The 17,768-nt window shown below is 41.5% G+C and overlaps 1 protein-coding gene across 1 annotated transcript in view; it reads right to left on the bottom strand.

The window, feature by feature from the left end:
* The window catches only part of LOC311226372 (cytosolic phospholipase A2 gamma-like), a 100,571-nt gene extending 91,204 nt beyond the window's left edge, over nt 1–9,367 (bottom strand). Inside the window, exons 1-3 of the mRNA XM_084311801.1 lie at nt 9,334–9,367; nt 8,955–8,968; nt 8,559–8,658 (exon numbers count right to left, since the gene is read on the bottom strand). Of these exons, the coding sequence (XP_084167927.1) occupies nt 8,559–8,658; nt 8,955–8,968 (114 nt within the window). The 5' untranslated portion in view covers nt 9,334–9,367. The remainder of the gene's footprint in view (nt 1–8,558; nt 8,659–8,954; nt 8,969–9,333) is intronic.
* Nucleotides 9,368–17,768: the final 8,401 nt, after the last annotated feature.

The raw sequence follows: 17,768 nt of genomic DNA, 5'->3' as shown, positions 1-17,768 counted from the left end.
ATACTGTACACTGTACACACCATATACTGTACACTGTACACACCATATACTGTACACACCATATACTCTACACACTGTACACACCATATACTGTACACACTGTACACACCATATACTGTACACACTGTACACACCATATACTGTACACACCATATACTGTACACAACATATACTGTACACACTGTACACACCATATACTGTACACACTGTACACACCATATACTGTACACACCATATACTGTACACTGTACACACCATATACTGTACACAACATATACTGTACACACTGTACACAACATATACTGTACACACTGTACACAACATATACTGTACACAACATATACTGTACACACTGTACACAACATATACTGTACACAATGTACACAACATATACTGTACACACCATATACTGTACACACCATATACTGTACACACCATATACTGTACACTGTACACCATATACTGTACACACTGCACACACCATATACTGTACACACCATATACTGTACACACCATATACTGTACACTGTACACACCATATACTGTACACACTGTACACACCATATACTGTACACACCATATACTGTACACACCATATACTGTACACTGTACACACCATATACTGTACACACCATATACTGTACACTGTACACACCATATACTGTACACTGTACACACCATATACTGTACACACCATATACTGTACACAACATACTGTACACTGTACACACCATATACTGTACACTGTACACACCATATACTGTACACAACACATACTGTACACACTGTACACAACATATACTGTACACAACATATACTGTACACACTGTACACACCATATACTGTACACACTGTACACACCATATACTGTACACACTGTACACACCATATACTGTACACACCATATACTGTACACAACATATACTGTACACACTGTACACACCATATACTGTACACTGTACACACCATATACTGTACACACCATATAATGTACATACTGTACACAACATATACTGTACACAACATATACTGTACATACTGTACACAACACATACTGTACACACCATATACTGTACACACTGTACACAACACACACTGTACACAACACATACTGTACACAACATATACTGTACACACTGTACACAACACACACTGTACACAACACATACTGTACACAACATATACTGTACACAACACATACTATACACAACAACATATACTGTACACAACATATACTGTACACACTGTACACAACATATACTGTACATACTGTACACAACACATACTGTACATACTGTACACAACATATACTGTACACACTGTACACCATATACTGTACACAACATATACTGTACACACTGTAAACATATACTGTACACAACATATACTGTACACACTGTACACAACATATACTGTACACACTGTACACACCATATACTGTACACACTGTACACACCATATACTGTACACACTGTACACAACATATACTGTACACACCATGTACCCTCTACTGTGAGCGATTTGTAGTGTAAAATTTCCCTGTGGATGATTAATTTCTATTCTGTCTAGGTGTCTGCGTGCTCCACCGTCCACCCAGGGGTCCTTCAACCTACAGACATGGTCCAGAGGAGAGTAAAGGTATATGCTTTATGTATTTTTATACCTGTTTATTATGTCTATTTTATTATTTTGTATTATTGCACAATCGAAGCGGGCATATACACAACATATACTGTACACTGTACACACCATATACTGTACACACCATATACTGTACACAACATATACTGTACACAACATATACTGTACACAACATATACTGTACACACTGTACACACACAACATATACTGTACACACTGTACACAACATATACTGTACACACTGTACAAACCATATACTGTACACACTGTACACACCATATACTGTACACACCATATACTGTACACACTGTACACACCATATACTGTACACTGTACACATCATATACTGTACACACTGTACACACCATATAATGTACATACTGTACACAACATATACTGTACACAACATATACTGTACACACTGTACACAACACATACTGTACACACCATATACTGTACACACTGTACACAACACACACTACACACCATACTGTACACACTGTACACAACACACACTGTACACAACACATACTGTACACAACATATACTGTACACACTGTACACAACACACACTGTACACAACACATACTGTACATAACATATACTGTACACAACACATACTATACACAACAACATATACTGTACACAACATATACTGTACACACTGTACACAACATATACTGTACATACTGTACACAACACATACTGTACATACTGTACACAACATATACTGTACACACTGTACACCATATACTGTACACAACATATACTGTACACACTGTAAACATATACTGTACACAACATATACTGTACACACTGTACACAACATATACTGTACACACTGTACACACCATATACTGTACACACTGTACACACCATATACTGTACACACTGTACACAACATATACTGTACACACCATGTACCCTCTACTGTGAGCGATTTGTAGTGTAAAATTTCCCTGTGGATGATTAATTTCTATTCTGTCTAGGTGTCTGCGTGCTCCACCGTCCACCCAGGGGTCCTTCAACCTACAGACATGGTCCAGAGGAGAGTAAAGGTATATGCTTTATGTATTTTTATACCTGTTTATTATGTCTATTTTATTATTTTGTATTATTGCACAATCGAAGCGGGCATATACACAACATATACTGTACACTGTACACACCATATACTGTACACACCATATACTGTACACAACATATACTGTACACAACATATACTGTACACAACATATACTGTACACACTGTACACACACAACATATACTGTACACACTGTACACAACATATACTGTACACACTGTACAAACCATATACTGTACACACTGTACACACCATATACTGTACACACCATATACTGTACACACTGTACACACCATATACTGTACACTGTACACATCATATACTGTACACACTGTACACACCATATAATGTACATACTGTACACAACATATACTGTACACAACATATACTGTACACACTGTACACAACACATACTGTACACACCATATACTGTACACACTGTACACAACACACACTGTACACACCATACTGTACACACTGTACACAACACACACTGTACACAACACATACTGTACACAACATATACTGTACACACTGTACACAACACACACTGTACACAACACATACTGTACATAACATATACTGTACACAACACATACTATACACAACAACATATACTGTACACAACATATACTGTACACACTGTACACAACATATACTGTACATACTGTACACAACACATACTGTACAGACTGTACACAACATATACTGTACACACTGTACACAACATATACTGTACACACCATATACTGTACACACTGTAAACATATACTGTACACAACATATACTGTACACATTGTACACAACATATACTGTACACACTGTACACACCATATACTGTACACACTGTACACAACATATACTGTACACACTGTACACAACATATACTGTACACACCATGTACCCTCTACTGTGAGCGATTTGTAGTGTAAAATTTCCCTGTGGATGATTAATTTCTATTCTATTCTATTCTGTCTAGGTGTCTGCGTGCTCCACCGTCCACCCAGGGGTCCTTCAACCTACAGACATGGTCCAGAGGAGAGTAAAGGTATATGCTTTATGTATTTTTATACCTGTTTATTATGTCTATTTTATTATTTTGTATTATTGCACAATCGAAGCGGGCATGGCCACCCGCATTTCACTGTATGTATGTGATGAATAAAACTCTTGAATCTCTTGAATCTTGAAGGTGCATGGGGTCTGGACGATCAAGATGTTTCGTAGTCCCACCACCATGATTCACTACAACAAATTCATGGGCGGAGTTGACCTTTCAGACCAGCTGATCCAGTACTACTCCACACACCGCAGAACTTCCCACTGGTACCGGACCATGTTCTTCCACTTTGTGGACATCGCGAGCACCAACGCCTACATCCTCCACTGTGAAATCAGTAAGGCAAAACAGGAGGCACACATGACTCACAAGGACTTCATGTGCGAGATAGCGCGTGAGTTGTGTGGCGTGGACATCACACTAGCTCCTCTTGACAGGAAGGTAGACCATATCCCTGTTGCCATCGCAGCACCTACAGAGGACGTCAGACAGAAAGCCACACATGGCCGCAGGATCTGCCAGCAGTGTCACAAAGGGGGGAAAAGGACCCTGACTCCCTGGAAATGCAAGCGCTGTGATGTAGCCCTCTGTCTCGTCATTGGCAAACTGTTTCGAATTGTGGCACAGTTGAGCACACAGTACAGCACAGTACAATGTCGCACACACACACATATGTATATGATGTACAGTAGTCTACAGTAGTCTATATAGTGTATATATGTATATTGAATATTCCTCTTTACTTTTACTATTATTATATTATAGTATTTTTATTGCACATTACTTTAGTTACATTCCATAATGATGCTATATTTTTTTTTTACTTTTACTTACTTTTTTACTGACTATTTCTAAAAAAGCATGATGGTGAGATTTTCCAGTTGAGAATCTACATTTCGTCTGGGTTTATTACCTGTGTATTAAGAAAATACTTGTTTTTGAATTGAATTCTGCCCTTTTCTCTTTTGTTTATGTAAATATGCTACCTGAGGGGGCATTTCCACTGTTTTATATGCTTGATTGAATATGTTTGCATTGGTTCATAGTAAAAAGAACACATTTCTCAATCCGATTTTGTGTTTTGTGTTGTACAGTATACAGTAGTATATACAGTATTATGCAGTATGAAAACTGTCAGGTCATATATGTGAGGCTGTGCTGGAAAAAAAAGATACCAAACATACCATGGTAAAACATTTTAAAATGGGAATTATACCATTTAAATCAAAATTAGCTAAAACATTGAAAATATCCCACAACTCCGAAGAGAAATAATGTTTAACCCTTATGTGGTGGTAGGGTCTCCAGCGACCCGTTTCAAGGTTATAATATGTAATAACTATCATGTAGTTGATTTGATTAGAACAAGGCTTTATGATATCCTCCACAACACATATTATACATATTATATAAGCGCAGAAAAACTGTCACCATTTTGAAAATTCTGAAGGTATCTGCAGAAAAAAAGGTACGACTGTGGTGTTAGGGTCATTCTTGACCGGGCAAGGTAAACTATACCATAAAAATACTAAATATAAATAAATAAAATAATAAATATACTAAACTTTTTTTCAGTAGTTATATTCTAATATTGTTCTATTATAGTCAGAAAACATTATCTATGGGTTTCACATTTAGTATATTATGATTGAACAACCTCATTTTCATCTAAAAAATAAGGGACATGATGTGATTGTAATACAATCAAATTACAATGGGATTATATGGTTATGAATGCATATAATGTTAGTTAGGATGTAGTATTAACTATATTGAGTGATACTCCTTTCTTTTTAGTGGTCAGGACTGAGTTAGACCCCGGGTCAACATTGACCCGCTAACCGGTCAGTGGTGCCAATTCCTAACACAACATGAGGGTTAAGGAGGTGGACTGTAATGAGCATAGCTGCCTATAAATTCTCGACAGGTAGCCCTTTAGAGTGGGAAGAGGGTAAGAAAAATGTCGAGTTATTATGTTTCATATCAAACCTGAAGGCAGAAACTATGTTTCTTATAAAACCTTCTGAATGCAGAAATGATATATTTACCTTCTGAATGCAGAAACTATATGTTTCTTATAAAACCTTCTGGAGACAGAAACTAGGCCTATATGTTTCATATAAAACCATATAAAACCTTCTGGAGGCAGAAATGATATGTTATAACACCTTCTGAAGGCAGAAACTATATGTATTTATATAGACGTGTGTGTTCCGGTGTATATGCTTTTCTGAGGACAGGCGTGTGTATTCTTATTTATACGCTTCTCTGAGGACCCTCATGTCCCGCCCCACGTCTGTATCTGATTGGCTTACACCACTAGTCCTCACGAGTCTGTCCCATGACATAACATAACACAAAAAACAAACATGTGTGTTAAATTATTTTGAAGTCAGTTTCCAGCAGTTGAGCGCCATCTATTGGTAAATATATTTTTTTCATGGTCCAAATCACAGCGGAAAGGGGGGTCCTCGCAACCTTATTGATATCTCAAGGTCCTCGGGAGTACCTGTAAACACGTGTGTGTGTGTGTGTGTGTGTGTGTGTGTGTGTGTGTGTGTGTGTGTGTGTGTGTGTGTGTGTGTGTGTGTGTGTGTGTGTGTGTGTGTGTGTGTGTGTGTGTGTGTGTGTGTGTGTGTGTGTGTGTGTGTGTGTGTGTGTGTGTGTGTGTGTGTGTGTGTGTGTGTGTGTGTGTGTGTGTGTGTGTGTGTGTGTGTGTGTGTGTGTGTGTGTGTGTGTGTGTGTGTGTGTGTGTGTGTGTGTGTGTGTGTGTGTGTGTGTGTGTGTGTGTGTGTGTGTGTGTGTGTGTGTGTGTGTGTGTGTGTGTGTGTGTGTGTGTGTGTGTGTGTGTGTGTGTGTGTGTGTGTGTGTGTGTGTGTGTGTGTGTGTGTGTGTGTGTGTGTGTGTGTGTGTGTGTGTGTGTGTGTGTGTGTGTGTGTGTGTGTGTGTGTGTGTGTGTGTGTGTGTGTGTGTGTGTGTGTGTGTGTGTGTGTGTGTGTGTGTGTGTGTGTGTGTGTGTGTGTGTGTGTGTGTGTGTGTGTGTGTGTGTGTGTGTGTGTGTGTGTGTGTGTGTGTGTGTGTGTGTGTGTGTGTGTGTGTGTGTGTGTGTGTGTGTGTGTGTGTGTGTGTGTGTGTGTGTGTGTGTGTGTGTGTGTGTGTGTGTGTGTGTGTCTCTCTCTCTCTCTATCCGGAGCTAATACTGCCAACTACAAAGCTGTGGTAGATGAATGAATGAATGAATGAATGAATGAATGAATGAATGAAAACTTTATTTAACAGATTGCAGAATGGGTACAATACAGTACGGCTCAATACATACAATTGTTAAGGGGATGCAGACCAGAGAAAGACGTTTGTCTTGTTTACATCAGGGTCCCCCATTTTCAATTCATAGTGAGATGAAACTTGCCTCATAGGTAGTGGACTAGTGGAATAGTGGAATACTGAACTAGTATGCAATAGTGAAATAGTGTAATATTGTAATAGTTTGTAATAGTGCACCTTTCTATTTCAGATCTGCATCAGCAACCAGTTTTTTCATTGATCAAAGTGCATGTAATCTTCTTCCTCTTCAGACGATTAATACTGTCAGCAATATACATTTTATCTTTATCACTGTGTGTGCAACCCTAAATTAGTATAGTGAAACAGTGTAATAGTGTCATAGTGTGTAATAGTACAGTATACTAGGGTGTAATAGTGTGTACTTGTGTGTAATAGTGTGTAACAGTGCAAGTGTGTAATAGTACAGTATACTAGTGTAAAGGTGTAATGGTGTGTAATAGTGTATACTAGTGTACTAGTGTGTACTAGTGTAAAAGTGTGTAATACTGTCATAATGTAATAGTGTGCTAGTGTATTAGGAATGCTGCTAGGATATCTGCTTCCATTGGTCTATGTTTTCCCTGCCCCCTAAACTTAACACTAACATGTAAGCTACTAGAAAATAAATGGATGTCTGCCGCCTGGTGGAGATTTAAAAGGAAATTTGGGATGCAGCCTTTGCAAATGATGCACCAAAGCTATGGAACACCATACCTATGGACATTAGGGAGGCTAGATCTCTAAATATTTTAGCTTGATAAAGTATGCTAAAAACCTACCTCTTCACCATAGCCTTATAATACACTCCGCTACTATTTTAGTCTATTATATGCTAATGTATGTCTATTTTATTGCACTGCTCTTATTCTGTCTATTTTCATACTCATTCTATGTACTTTATGCTTTTATTTTGCACGATTCCCAATACAAGTGGGGCCTCAAACCCTGGAGGTGGGTGGGACCTGTGCAGGATTCCCTCTTGGGACAGAAATCTATCAAAATCTTTCTTATAGATTTTAAGAACATAAATCTATTAAACATTTTCATGGAGGTTTCAATATAAATTCTCTGCTCATTTTATGCCTATTGTCTATTTATATGTCTACATCACTGCATGCTGTGAAACACTTTGCGCTGCAATCCTTGTATGAAAGGTGATATACGAATAAAGTGTATTATGATTATTATTATTAACGCACCTTTCTAGTTTCAGATCTGCATCATCAACCAGTTTCTTCATTGATCAGACTTGCCAAAGTGCATGTCATATTTTTCCGGTTAATACTGTCAGCAATATACCTTTTCTCATGTCCAACCCAAATGTATTATTGTGAAACAGTGTACTAGTGACATAGTGTACAGTACTAGTGTGTATTAGTGCCATAGTGTCATATGTGTGTAATAAACCAATCAACCAGTCAACCAGTTTCTTCATTGATCAGACTCACCAAAGTGCATGTAATCTCATTCCTTTTCAGACAGCTGTAAACACGTTGTTTTCTGCCAGCAATAAATGTTTTCTCTTTATCACAGAGAGTGTCTCCAACCCTAATGTATTCATGATGTCAATAAATAAAATAAAAAGAAACCAGAACAACATGTGTAAAAGATCATTTGAAGCAAGTCCATTTATCTGAAAGAAAGCGTGAACCTTTCAATACCACACTACAGGTTAGCCATACCTGTAGTGTGGTAGTGAAAGGGTTAACCTTCTGTAGTGTGGTTGTGAAAGGGTTAACCCTTTGTCATGTGGCAGTGAAAGGGGTTAACCTTCTGTATTGTTGCAGTGAAAGGGTTAACCCTGGGAGTGTGACAGTGAAAGGGTTAAAATAGAGTAGGCTTACCTGCTCTGTGCCATCTGTTAGAGTGAGGACATGCAAATTGTTACCTATCAAACTTACTTAAAGTCATCTCAAATGTAAAATCTCAAAGTTAATGAAAGTTAAATATATCTGAAAGTCATTGGAAACAAATCCTGAAATCCATATAGACAGCTACTGTATGAACAATCTCTTAAATCTTTTTAAACTTTTTCTAAAATCCATTCATATATTCTGTTCTAAAAATAAGCAAACAAACAAATGAATAACAATAATTATAATAAATAACTACACAAATTACCTCAACCTGTTATTGTCAGCGGATGGCTGTGTCATAATAAGCTATAATATCAATCAAATTAAAATAATGTTGATGGGAATGCCCAGATGATTCTCTACCTACCTTGACGGTCAATGATAGTTTCTTGCGTGCAACCTTGTCTGATCAGATGTCATCTCAAATCAACTTTCACCTCTGGATTTATAGGCTCCATCAGAATGGGATGGGGAGGTGTCTAGGGGTGGATACAGAAAGGAGTTGAAATGTGTCAAACACACAAGAAAAAAGCTGAAACGAAACATTCTAGCATTTTACTGTATCTGTTGCGAAAGTGTCAGTTGACAGCTGCATCAAGAATCAGCAAGCTATTCTATTATCTGACTGCAATATCCAATCAACTATCAATTTGTATGCAGCAAGTGCACATATAGACTGTATCACATTCACTGTACATTATACAACAACTCTGTACATATATCTGATTAGCACTACACTCAGTACTGATTTATTTTTGTACCCAGTTTAATCACCTGTACACTTTATATTGCTGTTGCACTTTGCACTACATTTGCACTGTCAGCTGTCAGGGCGCATCGAGACAGAGAATACTGCGTGTTGACAGAATTCGGCTATAGGGTGACAATAATGTGGTCAAGAGGCATGGTTTCTATCTTGAGCCTTAACTGGCGTGGTTTATTTATTCACATGGCAGAGCAGCAGTTCTACAGGTCTCCTCTCACTGAGAGGCTGGGGGAAAGGGAAAGAATGGGAGGAGACATCTCTATTTATACTCGCCACCTGGTGGTGTTCCTGAGTGACTCCGCCTAGAGTGCCCTCTAGTGGAAACATTTATATATGCAGTTAGACAGTTACTAGTGGAAACAGTTATATATGCAGTTAGACAGTTACTAACAATCCTACACAGAACCTCTGATTTCAACACTCCCACTTAGGGTTTGTATTGCATACTGGATAACTTATTTGAAAAACATTTTACAAAGGAAATAATATAATCCAAAACATCAACAGGGTATGACAGTCAATATTTACACATTAAACATGACCCTTGCAAATCCCTTCAATTTTAATTTGGAACAGGTTTCCTACTTTCCTCATAGTGTCTGCTACCCTGTCGTCCGTTGGACAGTAAACCAGTGTCATCCTTTCTTCTCTGATGACAGATCTGATGGTATGGTATTTTCTATATTGTCATGTTTACATCTATGTTGACACACTGGGTTCCTAGCAATCACAATGGTTTCCTGGTTGCCCTCATAAACAGCAGCCTTCATATAGTGTCCATCATTTTTAAATGACGTTGACAAAACACCCCTCATTTTCAAGAACCACCTTTATAGAGGATAGTGTGTGTGTGTGTGTGTGTGTGTGTGTGTGTGTGTGTGTGTGTGTGTGTGTGTGTGTGTGTGTGTGTGTGTGTGTGTGTGTGTGTGTGTGTGTGTGTGTGTGTGTGTGTGTGTGTGTGTGTGTGTGTGTGACGATGAAAACGTTTGACTCATTTGTCCCCCACATGATGAACGAGCCACCTGTGCCTGATCCCTTTTCGCCTCTCGTGCCACTCAACAGGGACCGTGTTGAGCCTCCATTGCCACTATATACAACGTGTGTTTAGGTGACAAGAGAATTGTAAATTAACCTTAGTCTGGGCACAGAGGTCTTTCCACCAGGTGTGTTAACCAAGAGTTTGTTTTCTCTCCAATCTGGAATAATCCCTTTCGGTTACAATTTAAACAGCCATATCAGTGCGTATTCTCATTAACCGTGACCTCAGGATTAGTCTGTGTAAAGATGAGCATTCTGAAGAACAAGGAAGTGTTTGCCATGATCAGGATGAACCTAGTTCAGCTGAATTCCCCACATAGACACGATTAGTCAGGAACTAGTTTATTTCCTGTTCACCAGGGTAGCATATCAGAGTTATTACATTAGTAGCCTTCCCATCACTAGAGCATAACTACTGAACAGTGTGTGTTGCTGTTACATCATTTGTGCCTCTGTTGGTAAATGAGGGAAAGACCAAATAAAGCTGTAGGCAAACGTCTGATATGAATTCCTAATTCAGCTTTTTTTTCGTGGAGCATATCCTTCTGACATGTCTTGTAATGACCAAACTCACTCCGTGCTTAGTGTTTCTGTGATTACAGTGCACATTAAGTTTGATTTTCAGATCAAACTTTTTTGCCTTTGGTACCCAGATCCAAACCACTGCAGTGTTGGTACGAAGGCTCTTTTACAAGCGCCAGTGTGGATCTCTGGAGAGCTATTCGTACGACAGCACTGTTGACAGTGTTTCAGGGCTGGCTGTGTCTTCTGTTATCCGGGCTTCATGATGTAGACACTGGGTAATTTATCTAAGGTCAGTGGTGATTGGAAAGTTGCCAGGGCAAGGACAGTGCAGAGTGAAGGGGAGTATGTGGGTCTGACCTGACCACTTTAAGTCAGGGGTCAGTGAGAACCGGATCAGACTCGCACCAAGCAAAGAATTATTATGGGTTTGGAAATAGGCAACCTATAAGTGCGTGTGAGGAATGCGCTTAAAGGGACTATATTTGGAACGCTAGGTCTATGGAAACAGTACATGGGAATATATTTTTTATTTATGAGTAAATTGTTCAAATTGGGAAGCCTATTTTTTTCTGTTAGCAGTTGCCAACATGAGTGATAGTGGCAAGTGACTTCCGTTCTTTTGGCATTGGCATTGACATTTTTACAGACAACTAAAATATACCAAATCTATACATCAAATATCCCATTATATTTTAATTGATAAAATACTGCTAAATTATCCCATCCCACTGTATTGTTATTTCATTGTAATTAGTGTATATACATGACCACATCTTGCCCAGTTGTACAGCCCTGGCCTATTCCTATTCTTATTAGATTTTTTTACTTATAATTAATTGTACTATATTCTATTGTGCTATATTTAATTTAGTTTATATCCCATATTTTTCTATTTGACCTCTTTATTTACAGTTGTACAGCCCTGGCCTATATTTTATTTCATAATTATATTATATTCTATTGTGCTTAACCTCTTAACTGGCGCCCCCAAAAGTGGCCATTCTTTTACTTGAACTTGAGGACTGCATACTTTTTTTGCAAACCAAAATATTATACTTTATACTTATAGCACATGCATGACCCTGGTCTCTTTTGAAAGATAACATTCTGAAGTTTCTGATACAATAAAGATAATTCACTTTTAGTGCTAATGAAATTTGTTCTTAATTGCTTGCCTGGATAAATAAAGGTTAAATAAAAAAAATAAAAGTTGTAGAAAAACTTGTAGTTGCAATATCCAAAAGTATATTTCCAAAAAAATTGGTATGGCTGAAAAAACTGAAGTCTTGTGTAGTACATGTCCAAATTTCATAAAAATCCGTTCAGAAATGAGTGATGTAGAGCGATTTTGGTAAAATATGAGAAAAAAAAGGTCTGCAGTTAATCATTTCCTCATTGACTTCAATGCATTCGGCGGAAATTTCTCTTCCTGTTTTCGCTTGTGACTTTTTACCTATAGATCCCTGATTCGCTCATCCCCACGTGGGATAGCATTGGAAAGCCACACTCATTGGTTACAACCCTGTCCTATAATGTTCGACATCGCCAAATGATTGACGGAGGTAGAGCCACGGGAGTCGGGAGTGGTATTCAAAAAAATAAAAGGTCTTACACGCCTTACATATCGGCATGTAACTCGAGAACTGCTGAACGGATAAATAAATATGCACACCCGAGCCACTAGAGGTCGCCAAAGTGGCGTTGGGCGCTGGCGTGCAAATCGTCCTCAAGAGTTAAGTTAAGTAATTTTATTTTACTCCACCTCTTTATTTTATTATCTGTCTGTTTGTCTGTCTGAAAACGACCAAAGCTAATTCCTTGTATGTGAAAACTACTTCAAGTTCAAGTTCAAGTTTCTTTATTAGTTGTCATACAGAAATACAGAATACTTTTGCATGAAATGCTTCTTTCTGTTTTTCTCCTGAGAGTGTGCTAGATAAAATAAAAAGATAGTATAAAATAAGTATAATATAAGTATAAAATAGAAAGTCAAGTACGTAAACAAGTGTAAACAAAACAAACATTTTCAATATACATATATACAGTATAATGTACAGTATATACAATGCAGATACAGTACAGTGTAGAAATGGTGAGGTATAGCTTAGCTTGTGGTGCCACCTTGTGGTGGTGAGGTGCACTGAGGTATGAGATTGATGTGCAGATCTCCTTACCAATAAATATAAAGTGTGTTAGTGTCTAAAGTGGGTAAAGTGGGTGCTACAGTGTGTTGTTTATTTAAAGTGAGTGTGTGCGTGTGGATGTGTGTGCTGTGGGTGTATTTGATGGTTTGTTATTGTTCATTGAGCATCCTGATGGCCTGGGGATTAGTGATGTTAAGATTCACCGATTCGCATCGGTGCACCGGCATAAACTTTCACGATGCGAGTGCACCGGTGGAATAAGTGCGCATCGGCTAGAATTCAGGTTGAACTCGCGATGCATCTGTTGTAGCATCTGTTGCAACTTGCATCGGTCAAAACCGATTCATTCATAATTTCCTCTCATCCACTTCTGTCAGCAGTGCAGTGCACACAGCAGATACTATCTTTGCTTCGCTACTACAGAAGGCGAGAGCCGCGTCACAGTTATCAACAAACAGTGGAAGTCGAGACATGAATAGAATTGATCAACTGGCTAACGTTAGTAGCCGCTGGCTAACGTTAGCCAGTTCTGTATCATTAGGGGATCCGCTTGGCATCACTCATGCACTCCCTCGCGTACGCGCACGCGCACTGAATAAATTCCACAAATGTACCTTTAATACCAGTATTAGTCTGACCACACCCCTCATCAGCTTACCTTCATAAGCAGGTGTGTGGTCACCTGCTCCCCTCCTTCTCGCTTTCACCACAAGGAAGTGCCTCGGTAGTACCCCACTTGACGCGTTGATTAGTTGAAAAGAGTTGTGACAAGTCTACATTGTGCTAAATTTTTTCTTCTCTCATATATGTTGTAAAGAAAAAGTTTGGGTCATAATGTATTCTGCGGAGAGTAGACCCGCTAGACCTACTCTTCACCAGCGGTTCTCCATTCCCGCCTCCGTCGTGCGTTCTGGTGCTGGGCTGTTGCCACTTTCGTGGTTGCCGACCCAGCCCAGGAGACAGCGATGGATAGTTTGCCTCTCCGAAGAGCTGAGGAGTCTGTGCCGTCGCTCCGGCGATGGCCTGATCTCGACTCTGGTTCCTCTGGTTCCAGGGAATCGTCCGTTGGTGAACGGGGGGTTGTCCTGGAGCCGGAGGATTTGCGACGCAAACTTTTCGCGTCTGCCCGTTCACGTCGCAAGATGGTAGCATGCAGGCGCGAACGGCCTGGGTTTGGGGAACTGCTGGAGACCAGCGAGGATGCGTCTGGCTCTGGATTTCCGATGGAAACTGAGGACTTCATGGAAGAGGCGGACGGATTCTTGTATGATGGTCCCGTGGAGGAGAGTATCCCTCTTATCCAAGAAACACCGGAGGGGGGAGAAATGGCTCCATGGGACTCCCTGTTCGAGGATGTCGAGGAACCACCTTGGCCTCATCAGCAGGATGCCCTACTATCGGCCACATCAGACTGTGGCTCCTTGACCAGTTGCAGCCTGCTGCATGTGAGGGATGCGGGTTCGGTGGAGGAAGGTCTGCAGGGGGAACTGCAGGCTTTGTTTCCCGAGCTCATGGCGGTAGCCGCTGCCGCAAACAGCGTGCCGCTGCCGCTGCCATTGCCTGCACCTGTCCCTGATGATCTCATAGGTCATCGCTGGCAGCGTCGCCCAGTGAGAGGGGTGGATGTTGTATACCCATTTTTCCCCTCAATGGGGGCCTATGTTCGTCAGGGTCAGGCGGTTGCCAACATCATGGGACTAACCCCCGCCTACGTACCAGTTACGCGGGTGTCGGGGTTAGTCAAAGGTATGGGGGAGGGCGTGCCTCGGCTTGACAGTCCGATGGCCGCTCTCCTCTGTCCGGATATGGTGTGGGAACCCTTATGCAAGCCGGTCCTCCAGGGTAAATCGGCTAGGCGATTGGCATATTGGGGTGACCAGTCATTCATAGCTGGTACACAATCGCTGGCTGCGGCGTCTAACATCGCCCACCTGGCTAGATTTGTATCGGGGATTATGACGGGGGGCACGGATTTGAACGAGGTAAAATGCGATCAGATCACCCAGGCGGCAGGAGCTGTCCTGCACCTTTCCCAGGTGCTGGCCATAGCCATGGGGAAAGTGCGCGCCCTGGCTACCCTGGGCCAGCGTCATCTTTGGCTGGAGCAGGCCCGTGTGCTGGAACGGAAGAGAGCCCCTCTTCTGACGGCCGCCCTCTCCGACGCTGGTCTGTTCGGGAAGGCCCTGCGGTTGATGACCTCAACATGCAGAGAGATGGCAGAGGAGAGATCCATCCTCCAACCCCATTTTCCACCTCCCGTCCTTGCCGGTGGAGTCAGAAGGCTTCTACGACGTCGAGCTGTCTCCGTCGTCCCTACCACTGCCTCCGCCGCCGCTGCTGGCCCCTCCAAGAAGGCCAGGAGAAGAGACGGCGCTTCTGCTACCGCCGGCCCATCCACGACCGGAGGAGACGGTAGGGAACGTCGTGACCAGCAGACAGTAACCTACCGTCCCTCCGGGGCTCCTCGGGGTGGCAAGACTCGAGCGGCGCGAGGTGGCAGACGCCGCTGAGAGTGACTTTTCCCCTCTGTGTCCCCTCTCCTTTACACCCTCCCCGGCCCCTCTATGATTTTGTGCCTTAAAACAACTTGTGATAATAAAGAAGTTCCCCGACATAAGGGGGACTATGTTTTGGCCGAACAAACTGTGTGTTTCTTCAACAAATCATATGGTGGGGTTGTGTAAATATGGATCTGCACTTTTACGTTGTGAGATGAGTCGTGTTGTGTTACGAGATTAAGCAAGGTCTGCAACATACACTCAGTAATAGGTTCTATTAGCCTGATGCTCCACATGCAGGTAGAAACTGGTGTTATTCCATTGCTTGAACTAAGTATATGTGTCTCACAATGCTGTGTTGTTAGTTGCAGTAATACTCGTACACACACGTTCCACGGCCTAGCCGTTACTCTCGGTCAGCGTTTTTTGCTATGTACGACATAGTCAACGGGTGTAGGATTCACACACATGCGACTTGTTTTTGTTGTAAATCCTGTTCACATTTTGTGGGTAGCGGGCATTGTATTAGCTTACGCTATACATTAGCATTCTACCGGAGGGGAGGTTTTCAAAATGGCTACGGTTGTTCTGTGTGTAGGGAACGAAGGTTTTTTTTGTGAGGGGGTGTCGAATAAACCCCTCCTTCCCACTTGATTGGTTTAGGAGATTTTTATCTCTTCTGCTGAGCCAGTCAGGGCCGAGCCGGTGAGACGTCTTGGCAGGGGGGGGAGGGTTATCCTGCCAACTCCTATTACAGAGAGGAGCCGGCAGAATTTCCCCCCGTCATAGCGGTGTTGCTATGGCGACGCCTTCCATGAGTTACGGTGTCTTAAGGTGTCGAGTTAGAGCGTAGGGCTCACGGGTCTGCTGCGCTCGATTTATGTGTAAACTTGAGTCAGTTGGTCACGTGACTCACAGTTGGCATGTCTTTCTCATGACTACCACTCGTGTGGGAAGGTTTTTCTGGGAGGGTCTAGTCTTTACTCTCTGATTAAAAAAGAGTGACTGGATGTAAAATCATGTGAAAACGGGTTTTTTACTCCCAGCTGTGCAGTTGGGTTCATACGGGTGATGCTTCTTCTTTATTATTATAAAGAGTTGGATGTGTCTAGATGAATTGGAAATGGGGGCCCCTGATGGAAACAAGACTAACGTCTTTCTCAGGTCTGCCTTCCCTTACCGATTGTGTGTATTGAGCCGTACTATGTTGTACCCTTTCTGCAATCTGTTGGTTAAAGTTTTCATTCATTCATTCATGGAGTTGGTTGCATCCCGCCCTCTTGTCGTTCCCCTGGGCGTCTTGGGGATTCAATAAAATGGTCTAAATAGCCTATTATTGATGTGGATATGCCCAACGCACACATAGTGCTAACTCAGGATGTTCTGTTGGACATTAGGTAACTGACTGGCGCGCCATGATTGCTTGGGGTTAAAACAGCGTTTTTATAGAGCAATCGGGATGGGGGTTTTTCCTCTTCCGACACCCTGTGTGGTTGTCGACGGGTTCTCGTTCATATCAGGGGATGATAACGGAATGGATCTGAACATATGTGGAAGGGTCTCACGCCCTGGGGGTGGGCTGCCGGGCGCGGTTCGCACCGGAACGTCTGAGTGGCGCCTTTTTTTTATGTTTAAGATCGACACGCATATCTGCCCCTTCTCCTGGAGTTGGCATGTCGGCGTGGTTAGGGCACGGGACTGGTTCTGGTCGCGCTGGTCCGGATCAGTTGGACCCGTTGTCCGCCGGGGATGCAGATCTGCTGTTCTGGTACCCTGAGGGACTTGGGTTTTTTTCAGGGGGAAAAATGCTAGGTCGGTCCGGGTGTCACAG

The sequence above is a fragment of the Notolepis coatsorum genome (genome assembly GCF_963971535.1).
Source record: "Notolepis coatsorum genome assembly, chromosome: 4".
NCBI classification, from domain to species: Eukaryota; Metazoa; Chordata; class Actinopteri; order Aulopiformes; family Paralepididae; genus Notolepis; species Notolepis coatsorum.
This window is presented reverse-complemented; position numbering and strand designations above follow the sequence as displayed.